Source organism: Anomaloglossus baeobatrachus, chromosome 6, assembly GCF_048569485.1.
Source record: "Anomaloglossus baeobatrachus isolate aAnoBae1 chromosome 6, aAnoBae1.hap1, whole genome shotgun sequence".
In the NCBI taxonomy this organism is placed as follows: Eukaryota; Metazoa; Chordata; class Amphibia; order Anura; family Aromobatidae; genus Anomaloglossus; species Anomaloglossus baeobatrachus.
This window is the reverse complement of record NC_134358.1, coordinates 517669097-517681839: the sequence shown is the minus strand read 5'-3', so window position 1 is coordinate 517681839 and position 12743 is coordinate 517669097. Positions and strand designations below refer to the sequence as shown.

Genomic DNA, 12743 nt, shown 5'->3' with positions numbered 1-12743 from the left:
TCTTCACCACCTCTCAATTTTTACTACCACATTTTCAGTCCACAATCTTGTCGCAATCAACATGAGTGGCAAAATGACAGATGCTGGTGGAAAGGGGAAGAGGCGTGGTGGAAAAGGCAAAAAAGGTTTTGTCCGTGGGGAAGGTGGCAAAGCTCCATTATCATCTGCTGAAGATAGACCATCTACCAGCAAAAGTAAGATGTCTACTACTTACCGTGGACAATCCGATGTGCTCCCTTTTTTACGGACACGAACAACAGGAAGAAAGGTAGATGATGGGCAAAAAAGGAAAATGCTTGAATGGATCTCAAGTGGTCCAACTAGTGCCCTCTCAGCCACTTCAAGTACCGCATCCAAAAAACACCAGTCCTCTGAGTTGTCATCCCAATCACACTTGATTTCTCCCAGCTCTGAAGTCTCCATCAGCCCTGCACAGTATGGTGGAACTGAGATGGCTGAGTCTGCAGAGCTGTTCAGTCACACTATAGCCTGGGAATCAGAGGTCTGCTCCCAAGCTACAGTGAGTACAGAACAGGAAATGGTCTGCAGTGATGCCCAGAACCTTTGTGACTCTGATTCAGGCCGTGAGGACCAAGTTTCTGAGCATAATGTTGACCCTTTGTCACAAACTGTAACACCTGTGGTTATAGACAATGAGGAACATACTGATGAAGATGAGACGCAGATACCCGATTGGGATGACAACTTAAATATTCGGTCAGGGCAAGAAGAGGCTCGGTCTGAGGGGGAGGGGAGTGCAAACACAACAATTGATGAGGAAGTTCTAGATCCCACCTACTGTCAACCCCCAGTCAGGCACTCGAGGAGGTCAACAGAGGCGGTGGAGGAGGATGCAACCGACGACGAAGTTACCTTGCGCCTTCCTGGACAGAGTCGGAGCACTGGTAGCACGTCTACAACTGCATCCTCAGCCACCACTCTGCCTCTGAGCATTATTCGGGGTGGATCAACAGGTCGCATGGCCTCTAAGCCTTGCCTAGCCTGGTCCTTTTTTGACATAGAAAAAGATCGCCCAAATTATGTGATCTGTAAACTTTGTCATGGTTCTCTTAGTAGAGGTCAAAACCTCAGCAGTTTGACAACTTCTTCCATGAATCGTCACATGAATAAATATCATAAGTCCCGGTGGGAAGCTCACTGTGCTGCAATGCGGCCTAGCGGAGCGAACCATCCACGGCCTGCCCCTTCCAGTGCATCCGCGCGCTCTTCATCTTCTAGAACTGTGGGGACAGCTGTCACACCTGTTTTTCCACGCACAACTTCCACCACTGTAACCGCAACAGGCACTTTGCTTGGTAGGTCGTCAGTTGGTTTGGAAGGGGAAACAAGTGAGTGTGTACAGCTCTCTCAGACATCGATAGCACCAACGTTGGATGAAGGCAACATCATGTCTCCGCCTGCACTTTCCTCACAAACCTGCATTTTTCCAGGGACACCCTACTCAACACCGTCTACACACAGCAGCCAGATCTCTGTCCCTCAGATGTGGTCAAATAAAAGGCCACTTCCTGCGACCCATGACAAAGCTAAGAGGTTGACTCTATCCCTCTGTAAGCTGTTGGCTACCGAAATGCTGCCTTTCCGCCTAGTGGACACACAGGATTTTAGAGACCTTATGTCTGTCGCTGTGCCCCAGTACCAGATGCCTAGTCGCCACTACTTCTCTAAGAAAGGTGTGCCCGCGCTACACCAGCATGTCGCACACAACATCACCGCTTCCTTGAGAAACTCTGTGTGTGAACGGGTGCATTTCACCACCGATACTTGGACCAGTAAGCATGGACAGGGACGTTACATGTCGCTGACTGGGCACTGGGTAACTATGGTGATAGATGGTGAAGGGTCTGCTGCACAAGTCTTGCCGTCCCCACGACTTGTGTGTCAATCCTCTGTCTGTCCAAGTTCCGCCACTGCTTCTGCATCCTCCACCTCATCTGGGTCCTCCACCTCCGCCCCAAGCCTGCCTGGTCAGGCCACCAGCGTTCTCACTGCGCAGAAGGAATCACGCACCCCTCATTACTATGCTGGCAGCAGAGCGCAACGGCATCAGGCGGTCTTTAGCTTGACATGTCTTGGGAATAAGAGTCACACAGCTGAGGAGTTGTGGTCAGCTCTGCGGTCCAAGTTTAATAAATGGTTGTCTCCACTCAACCTGCAGCCTGGTAAGGCCGTGTGCGACAATGCTGCAAACCTGGGTGCGGCCCTTCGCCTGGGCAAGGTGACACACGTACCTTGTATGGCTCACGTGTTGAACCTTGTCGTCCAGCAATTTTTAACACACTATCCCGGCCTAGATGGCCTTCTGAACAGGGCACGAAAACTGTCTGCTCACTTCCTCCGTTCAAGCGCCGCAGCTGAGCGACTTGCATCGCTCCAGAAGTCTTTCGGCCTGCCGGTTCATCGCCTGAAATGCGATGTGGCGACACGCTGGAATTCAACTCTCCACATGTTACAGCGACTGTGGCAGCACCGCAGAGCCCTGGTGCAATACGTCATGACGTATAGCCTGGGCCAACGAGATGCAGAAGTGGGGCAGATCACCCTGATGGAGTGGTCTCAGATCAAGGACCTATGCACCCTTCTGCACAGTTTCGACATGGCGACGAATATGTTTAGCGCTGACAATGCCATTATCAGCATGACGATTCCAGTCATTTACATGCTGGAGCACACGCTAAACACTATTCGGAGTCAGGGGGTGGGACAACAGGAAGGGGAGGAACTACAGGAGGATTCATATGCGCAAGGGACAACAACATCACCAAGGTCCAGACGTTCATCATCACCAACGCAGCAGGCATGGGACCATGGGGGACAGGGATCGACAAGGGCGCATAGTAGCAGGCGAAATGTTGAGGAAGGTGCAGGAGAACATGAAGAAATGGAGGACGAACTGTCCATGGACATGGAAGACTCAGCGGATGAGGGAGACCTTGGTCAAATTTCAGTTGAAAGAGGTTGGGGGGAGATGTCAGAGGAAGAAAGAACGGGTAGCACCTCTATGCCACAAACACAGCGTGGACTTGGTCCGCATGGCTGCGCAAGACACATGAGTGCCTTTTTGTTGCACTACCTCCAACATGACAGTCGTATTGTCAAAATTAGAAGTGATGATGACTACTGGATTGCCACACTATTAGATCCCCGGTACAAGTCCAAATTTTGTGACATAATTCCAGCCATAGAAAGGGACGCACGTATGCAGGAGTATCAGCAGAAGCTGTTACTCGATCTTAGCTCGGCTTTTCCACCAAACAACCGTGCAGGTGCAGGGAGGGAATCTCCCAGTTGTAACTTGACAAACATGGGACGGTCTCGTCATCTTCAACAGTCTACCTGTACCAGTAGGACCCTATCTGGTGCTGGTAACAGCAATTTTATGGAATCTTTTCATAATTTTTTTAGACCCTCTTTTGCAAGGCCACCAGAGACAACAAGTCTGACACAGTCAACGGCTGGAGAGGATGATACAGGAGTATCTCCAAATGAACATCGATGCCATGACTTTGCAAATGGAGCCTTGCTCCTTTTGGGCTTCAAACCTAGAAAAATGGCCAGAGCTCGCAACTTACGCCTTGGAGATTTTGTCGTGTCCAGCTGCCAGCGTTGTCTCTGAACGTGTCTTCAGTGCTGCTGGGTGTGTGCTGACAGATAAGCGCACGCGTCTGTCCAGTGACAATGTGGACAGACTGACGTTCATCAAAATGAACAAGTCATGGATCCAGAAGGAATTTACAACCCCTGTGTCATCCTGGGGAGAGTAAATGCTTGTGGATTTGGAATGTGCTTGATGCAAATCTAGCTGTGAAGTGTACAACTAGGGCACAAGTGCTGCCACTGAATGGGTGGGTGTGTGTGGGGCCCAATTTTTGGAAAAAAGGGAGACTCCGCTTGGAGTAACCCTTGCTTGCTGTGTTTTTAAAAGAAGCCAAGATGAACAGAGCTGGGATCAGGAAAGACTTTGCTACCTACCCCGGTGTCATCCTGGGGACGGTTAATTATGGCGTATTTTTGAATGTGCTTGATGCAAATCTAGCTGTGAATTGTACAACTGGGGCACAACTGCTGCCACTGAATGGGTGGGTGTGTGTGGGGCCCAATTTTTGGAAAAAAGGGAGACTCCGCTTGGAGTAACCCTTGCTTGCTGTGTTTTTAAAAGAAGCCAAGATGAACAGAGCTGGGATCAGGAAAGACTTTGCTACCTACCCCGGTGTCATCCTGGGGACGGATAAGAATGGCGTATTTTTGAATGTGCTTGATGCAAATCAAAACAACCTGTTTGCAACTGGGGCACAACTGCTGCCACTGAAGGGGTGGGTGTGTGTGGGGCCCAATTTTTGGAAAAAAGGGAGACTCCACTTGGAGTAACCCTTGCTTACATTGTTTTTAAAAGAAGCCAAGATGAACAGAGCTGGGATCAGGAAAGACTTTGCTACCTACCCCGGTGTCATCCTGGGGACGGTTAATTATGGCGTATTTTTGAATGTGCTTGATGCAAATCTAGCTGTGAATTGTACAACTGGGGCACAACTGCTGCCACTGAATGGGTGGGTGTGTGTGGGGCCCAATTTTTGGAAAAAAAGGGAGACTCCGCTTGGAGTCACCTTGCGGTGTTTTACATGATTTTAGAAGGGCGTGCCATGCCTATATCTGTGTGTCCTCCTCTTTTTCCTTGTCCAGCTGTTTTGTTTTCGCATGAGTATATGTCCTTGTCACTTTCCCATGTGTTTGAGTTGTTTGTCACCTTTTGGACACCTTTGAGGGTGTTTTCTAGGTGTTTTTCTGTGTTTGTGATTGCCTGCCATTGTTTCCTATGCAGTTCGAGTTCGGTTCGTCGAACGTTCGACGAGCCGAACTCGAACGGGACCTCCGTTCGGCGAACCGACCTCGAGCCGAACCGGGACGGGTTCGCTCATCTCTAGTCTTCACTAGACCCCTCTGTAGGGTTTGCATGGAGGAGGTGGTCAATATGAGTGCTGGAGCTCAAAACTGTAGGGGATGATGGACCGAGGAACCCCAATATTAGAGATTATGGATGATCTAGTGACCTATCATTGGTCTTTGTGGGGAAACCTATTTAGCTTGTAAAACACCCAATAGATTCTTTGTGCCCCAATCTAGACCGCGATATTCTTGCCAGTCTTGATGAGGGTGACGTGTAGGACGGAGACACGCCTGAAAATGCACACACCTCTTAATTAGGAGCATCAATCAATGCCGTGCACCTTGTCTGCCCCGCCAAAAAAGATTTCCGGCATAAGAATACACTACAGCTCCTCATGCATGAGACGAGCTGCAGCGCCATGCTCCTGACGCATTTGTCTTGCCGAAATGGGGCAGATACTGAAATGAAAACTCCTAAAGTGTCGAGATTTTTGCGAACACAATTTTGCAACTTTCAGAGAGGTTTACTCCACAATTTTGGCTAAATTGCTTTGATGAACCGGGTCTTTTTTTTCCCACAAGTCTTATAACGCTGGAATTTTTTCCGGTAAAGACTGATTGTGCTAAATTGAATCAGTTGTCAGGTTTATGTGTGTGGTTTTTTACTAAGACAAATAGAATAGAATGTCAAAATACAACAAACACTGGATAAAAAAGCATCACATGTGATTTTTTTTCCCCCAGAATTAGTATGTATAAATATTTTCACGACCGGCTCGGAGATTTCTGTGGCTAGAAATACTCCACTGATCTTAAAAGCTGATGTAACGAGTATTTCTTTGCTGGAAATTTTTCCATTAGCACCAATAGAGGTTCCTCTCCCGGAAGAATGATGGTAAATCCCAGCTCATTAACACCACAGATAGCCATGTTTCACATACATGCTCTGTGTTTTTCCACATACAAAGCACACAACCATTATAGTCTATGGGAATGATCAAGAGACATGTTCAGAGTTAATTCAAGCTCAAAATTTCCCATTCAACTCAATAGATTCCGGTTAAAGAAACAAAAAAACAAAAACACATTTTCTACTGTCTAATGAGTTAGGCTAGGTTCACATTTCCGTTGTTTATTATCAGTCACAATCCACCGCTCTTATAAACGACGCAATCCGTTTGACGGATTTCGATGTTTCCCATAGAATTGTATGAGCGGCAGATTGTGACTGATGCCCTTGCGTTGCATCCGCCGCCCGACTGATCAGTCGTGGAACGACTGACCGTTGGGCGGCAGAAACTCAGCTTGTAACGTTTTTTTGAGCAGTGGAATCCTTTTGATTTCGCTGCGCATGCTCTCTCTCGGCAGCTGAACGATCAGCTGATCGTCCGGCAGCCGCCTTCTGGAAGCGATCAGCTGATACCCCGGCGGCCGGCTTTTAAAAGCGATCCGTCGCTCTCAAAAGCCGGCAGCCGGGAGATCAGCTGATCGCTCTCAAAAGCTGGCAGCCGGCTATTGTGAAAAATCACTCGTTTTACAACGGAATCCACTTTCTTGTGACAATGAATTTCAACTCGTCATCCGTTGTACAACGCATCAGTCACAAGCGTCAAGCAACGCATGTGACTGATGCAAAACAACCGAGATGTGAACCTAGCCTTAGAAAACCGTTTACCTTTTTTGCATGAAAAAAAAAATCCCACGTCGTTGGTAAAAATGGACAAGATGCAAAAAATAAAAAAGCGTAAACTAAATTGATAATTTTTTTCTCATTTGCAAAAAACACATGTGAATGAGGTCTTAATGTCATTGTGCCATGAGGGATGACTTTTCCGTTCATTGGCAAAGCTAATTCTATAATTGATATTAGAGCAGCGGTACTGTCCTTTCCTATTAATTATTACTACATTTACTAATTATATTACATATTTTGTCATTGACTTATAGGGAATTTAGATCGTGAACCCCAATGGGGACAGTGAAGTGCTGTGGAGATAATAGAGCTATATAAGTGAGTAAAAAAAAATATTAACAGCAGAATTGCACAATGTAAGGCTTCCTTCACACAAAACATTTGAGTTCATCCGTAGTGAAGGTGTAAGTGTGCTGTCCTTGTGCTAGCCGCGTGACATCCGGATACTGACCTGTCTCTGATGCTGCTGTTACTTCCGGGTCCGCAGTGAATATTCATGAGGCATAATTAGCGGCCCGGAAGCAACAGCAGAGGCAGAGAAAGCAGTGCCAGAGACAGATAAGTATATCATTTTTAATTTTATTTGATGTTTCTTCTTCAGTACATGTCACATGGATCACATGAGTGATTAGGGACAAAATATAGAACTGGTAGAGACAGGTTGAACTAGATGGACCTAGGTCTTTTTTCAACCTAAGTAACTATGTAACTAGGAGTGTGCGGTCTGTACGACACCTGTGCTGCCGGCAGAAAGAGGACACATCTCCGTGTTGTGCACACGAACACGCATGTGCTCTACAAAGACGACAAATGGTCCATGTAAAGACAAGAATGTGTGACCAAGCCCATTGATTTTAAAGGGTCTACGTATCCGGTATGTATAAAAACAGACGTCACACATGCATTGGAGACACGGATGTGTGAAGGAGGCCTAATACAGGCTGGAAAACATTTTCCGAAAAACTCCACTTTTGGCACATTTCTAAAAATCCTCCTTGAAAGTGCTTCATTTTGTTTTAAGTCGAAATAGCCTAAGATGAAAAGCAAAAAAAAAAAAATCTACACCGTATCCTTAATGGAATCCAGATAGAAGACCGTATTTAACACAATGAAGGAAAATTAAAACCTAAAATTGTCCTTGCCAACTCACTTCTCAAAGGTTGATGATACTCTAATTTTTACACAGTAAAAGGCTCTTTGTAAATACTCACAAGCAGCCTCAATTATAAAATACAGAGCAATTTATAAGCTGATCAAAGAAAAGTTCTAAATCCAAAGTATCCCTGCAGCATATGGGATTACAGATGGGAGAAGGTGAACTTGGAGCAAGCTAATTGTTTCAAAACATGTTCATGTGTCTCTGACCCTCTCGACGGGGACGTGAGCGCAGCAGACACAACAGTTGTACTTTTCATAGGGAGAATCGTTGCTGGAGGGCTGAAGCCCAGCGGAGGATGCTGTATAACACTATCGACATGAAGAAACAATTACAACCAGATAGCAGAAGGAGCGTGTTCAAAAGTGCAACAGAAAATACATGCAATCCATACCTTCCTGTCACCGGAGTGGTGGCCCGCCGGGGAGTTCGTCTTTGTGAACCCTGCAGTTGTGGACCATCTAGTTGGATTTCTTCGGGACGGCTCTTCGGAAGAGAAGTTGGTTTCGCTAACAGAAGTGGTTATCCCAACCAGAGCTGGGTCACTACTACGTCGTACATGCAGTGGCATATCTGATAGGAGGGAAGACAAAAAAAATGTCAAAATGTTAGAAGGAAATGGTAACAGTCCAGTTCAGAAATCGGTAGACATACGACTTATCTTATATAAGTGGATATGAGATGAACTAATATAATTTAAAATTAAAAAAAATTGTGACGCTGTTGAGGAAATTTGTTCCATAAAAATAAAAAAATTAGATGTGGCCAAACTTGATGCTTTTGATAGAACCTTACACTCATTTAATGTCTAAGGGGATGTTCCAACTTTCTCTTGACAGCCAATGTCAGCGAGAAAGAATAATCAGGCATTTTGGATTCCAAGATGTCCAATCCTTTTGTTCTCAAGGGAGATAAACCCATCCCGAAAGCTGTCTGCCAGTTCCTCCAGAGAATACAAATACCTCAGCCTGTATTTCCCCAAAAATAAGTCCTACCCTGAATATAAGACCTACCATGATTTTACAGAATTTTTGGTGTATACTTAAAATATTAGCCCTACTCCAAGAATAAGTACTAGTTACAGTGAGGGTCGGCATTAGGGGGAGTCAAACAGGGCTAATTCTCAGTGCCCCACTCTCTTAGGGCCCCCAGCATTTCTATTCCAAGGTTTACACTGCTTAAAGTGAACCTGTCAGATGCAATATGCACCCAGAACCATGAGCAGTTCTGAGTGCATATTTATAATCCCTGCCCAACCGTCCCTGTATCTAGAAGCATAGATAAAGGGATCTGTAGAAAAAGGATTTCTAAAGATATTTTACCTTATGCTAATGAGCACGGGGACTAGTCCCCGTGGCGTTACTAGCCGCCCTCTTAGCATGTTAGTACGCCCACAGGGGCATACTAACATGATACTCAATTTAGCATCACCAGCGGTGACGTGGGTACGCTTCAGGTTATGTGCAGTATGAAGCAGAGTTTATGCGTCCCGGCTTCAGAGAGGTCTACTGCGCATGACTGAAAGTGCCCAGCATTCAGATCAGCGGATACAGCGAACACAGGTACACAATGCACTGCTGATGACGCTGCATTGAATAGCATGTTAGTACAACCCTGTGGGCAAACTAACATGCTAAGAGGGCGGACTAGTCGGGGGATATAACGAAATTTGGACTAGTCTCCGTGCTCATTAGTATAAGGAAAAAGATCTTAAGAAATAGTTTTTCTAAAGATCTGTGTATCTATGCTAGTGTATACAGGGACAGTTAGGCAGGGATTATTAATTAATAATAATGCACCTAGAACTGCTCGTGGTTCTGGGTGCATACTGCACCGGACAGGTTCCCCTTAACCTGTCATGTGACCATGATGTATCCAAAGGTTTCTTAACTGCAGTAGTCTAAGGTTAAGTTCACACAGTGCGTTTTTGCGCGTTTTTCGGGTGCGTTTTTGCCCAGAAAACTGCATGACTTTGCTTCCCCCAGCAAAGTCTATGAGTTTTCATTTTTGCTGTCTGCACACAGCGTTTTATTTCAGCTGCGTTTTTGTGGTGACCACAAAAACGCAGCATGTCAATTATTCCCACGTTTTTCATCCATTGAGTGCAATGGGATGTTGAAAGACGCAATGAGAAACGCAAATTGTTATTATGCTGCGTTTTAGTGCGTTTTGTTGCGTTTCTAAGACCAAAAACGCAGCTATAAACGCAGGAGGTGGGTAGTAAAGTGACATGTACAGGAAGAGGATTCCTTCTGTCAGTAAATACAGAAGTGTGAATCCTCCCGGTACCGTCACCGCTGCGTCCACCTCCGGTCCTGTGCATGTTAGCTCCCGTACGGCGCCATGTCTGGGCGGGAGGTGGAGGCAGCTGCGAAAACAAAAGTGAACAGTAGGGAAAAAAAATGTCATACTCACCTGTCTGCAGACTCCCGGTGCCATGCCCGCTCCCAGCTCCTCTTCCCGGTACCGCCGCTCCGGCTGTGTGCAGTCTCCCCGGGTACGTGCGATGGATGCAGGACCTGGCGATTGATCACCTGATGCAGTCACCTGACGCGTCAGCTGATCGTAAGTCTCGGGGTGACGCCGGCGCCCGGCCGCCTTAACCTGTCAGCGGATGCCGCCAGGAGACTTCATCCCTGATTACCGGCAGCTCCTGCAGCGATCGGACGGGATCAAACTCCGCTACAGGAGCTGCCGGTAATCAGCACATAAGTGAGTTGTTGGGGTTTTTTTGCACTGATGCATCATCTGATTGTATAAACGGCTTTTAACAAATCAGCTGATCTGTGATATGATTCACATCCTGGAACCTAACACATCATCTGATCACTTTGCCTTCTAGCAAACCGATCAGATGATATTGGATCCAGATTGGACGGCGCGGGACCCTTGACCCAGGATTACTGCGGAGTGGGGCTCTTTATTTCAATAAAGATGGAGTCACTAATTGTGTTGTGTTTTATTTCTAACCCCATTATTACCCAGTGAGCCACCGTCACCAGGGCAGCTGGAAGAGTTGGATACAGCTCTTGAAATAATTAAAAAAAAAAAAAATAAAAAAAAGGCTTCCCTATATTTTTGGTTCCCAGCCAGGTACAAATAGGCAGCTGGGGGTTGGGGGCAGCCCGTACCTGCCTGCTGTACCCGGCTAGCATACAAAAATATGGCGAAGCTCACGTCATTTTTTTTTTGTTTGGAGGGGGCAAAGAAAACCTGCATACAGTCCTGGAAGGAGGATGCTGAGCCTTGTAGTTCGACAGCTGCTGTCTGCTGTCCTGCATACACTATTGGATGGAGAATGCTGAGCCTTGTAGTTTTGCAGCTGCTGTCTGCTCTCCTGCATCCACTAGTGAATGGAGTATGCTGAGCCTTGTAGGTCTGCTCTCCCTGACTCTCCCTCCAGCATACAGTCCTGAATGGAGCATGCTGAGCCTTGTAGTTCTGCAGCGGTCTGCTCTCCTGCATACACTAGTGGAGAATGGAGAACATATGGAAGAAGGAAATGACAGACTTTTTTTTTTCAACAATCTTTAATGGCAATGTTCACTGATAAAAAAATGCAGAAAAAAGCAGTGAGAAAAAAACCCAGCAAAACGCAGCCAAAAACGCACCAAAACGCGGTAAAAACACATGCGTTGTTTTCATGCGTTTTTAAAGACGCTGCATTTCTGTGCGTTTTTAGCGCTAAAAAATGCACAAAAACGTAGTGTGTGAACCTAGCCTAAAGAAACTGAACAGGAGACAGGCTGGTATGCAGGATTGGCAGTAGGGGGAAGGGAAAACAAACTGGGCAAATTGTCAGGGCCCACAGCATTTCTATCAGAGGTTAAAACTGCTTAAGGACTATTGCAGAAATCATGGTCATGTGACCATGATGTCACTAAAGGTCTCTTAACTGCACGAGGAGCAAGTCCAGTGTGTGTGTGTGTGTGTGTGTGTGTGTGTGTGTGTGTGTGTGTGTGTGTGTGTGTGTTGAGGGGGAAAAAAAAATAAGACATCCACTGAAAAAAATCCTTAGTCCATCATTTGCAGCAAAAAATAAAATAAGACCCTGTCTTAGTTTCAGAGAGACGTGGTATATGTATAGGGGTTGTCAGAATGAACAGCTGTCAGTCGATCAAAATCTTAAGCGGGCTTTACACACAGCGACATCGCTGAAAGCACCCCCGTCGGTTGTGCGTTACAGGTAAATCGCTGCCCGTGGCGCACAACATCGCTAACACCCATCACACGGACTTAACTGCCTAGCGACGTCGCTGTGGCCGGCGAACCGCCTCCTTTCTATGGGGGGAGGTCCGTTCGGCGTCACAGTGGGTGTCACTAAGCGGCCGCCCAATAGAAGCAGAGGGGCGGAAATGAGCGGGCCGAACATCCCGCCCACCTCCTTCATTCCTCATTGCCGGCGGCCGCAGGGACGGTGATATTCCTTGTTCCTGCGGTGTCACATGTAGCGATGTGTGCTGCCACAGGAACGACGAACAACCTGCGTCTTGTAACAGCAACGATCATCGGGATTAGAACGACGTGTCAACGATCAACGATATGGTGAGTAGTTTTGATCGTTTAACGGTTGTTCGTGCGTTTCACACGCAACGACGTCACTAATGAGGCCGGATATGCGTCACTAATTCCGTGACCCCAACGACAACTAGTTAGCGATGTCGTTGCGTGCAAAGCCCGCTTTAGGCTTTCTTCACAAGTCCAGTAATTATCCGTTAAAACAGATCCAGCAGTGAATAAGTTGATAAAAAGGTTGCACAGACTCAATGTATTTTGGCAGCTTAAACAAAACAAAAAAAAAAAAACACCCCTAATTTCAGCTGGATGCGTTTTATTAACATTGACGTCAACGAAACACAGATCCATTAATCAACCATTAGTTTTCTTTCATCTGTAAAGCATCTGCTTTTGTTTGCTTACTGTATCACTTTCAAATATAAAAGATAATGGGTGGCTATTTAATGGATGGTTTTCCATAGACTTCAATGT

The 12743-nt window shown here is 46.4% G+C and overlaps 1 protein-coding gene across 1 annotated transcript in view; it reads right to left on the bottom strand.

Moving 5' to 3' along the window:
• Nucleotides 1-12743, bottom strand: part of PARD3 (par-3 family cell polarity regulator) — an 807488-nt gene that overhangs the window by 477058 nt on the left and 317687 nt on the right. Inside the window, 1 exon segment of the mRNA XM_075315482.1 lies at nt 8149-8327. Coding sequence (XP_075171597.1) covers nt 8149-8327 — 179 coding nt within the window.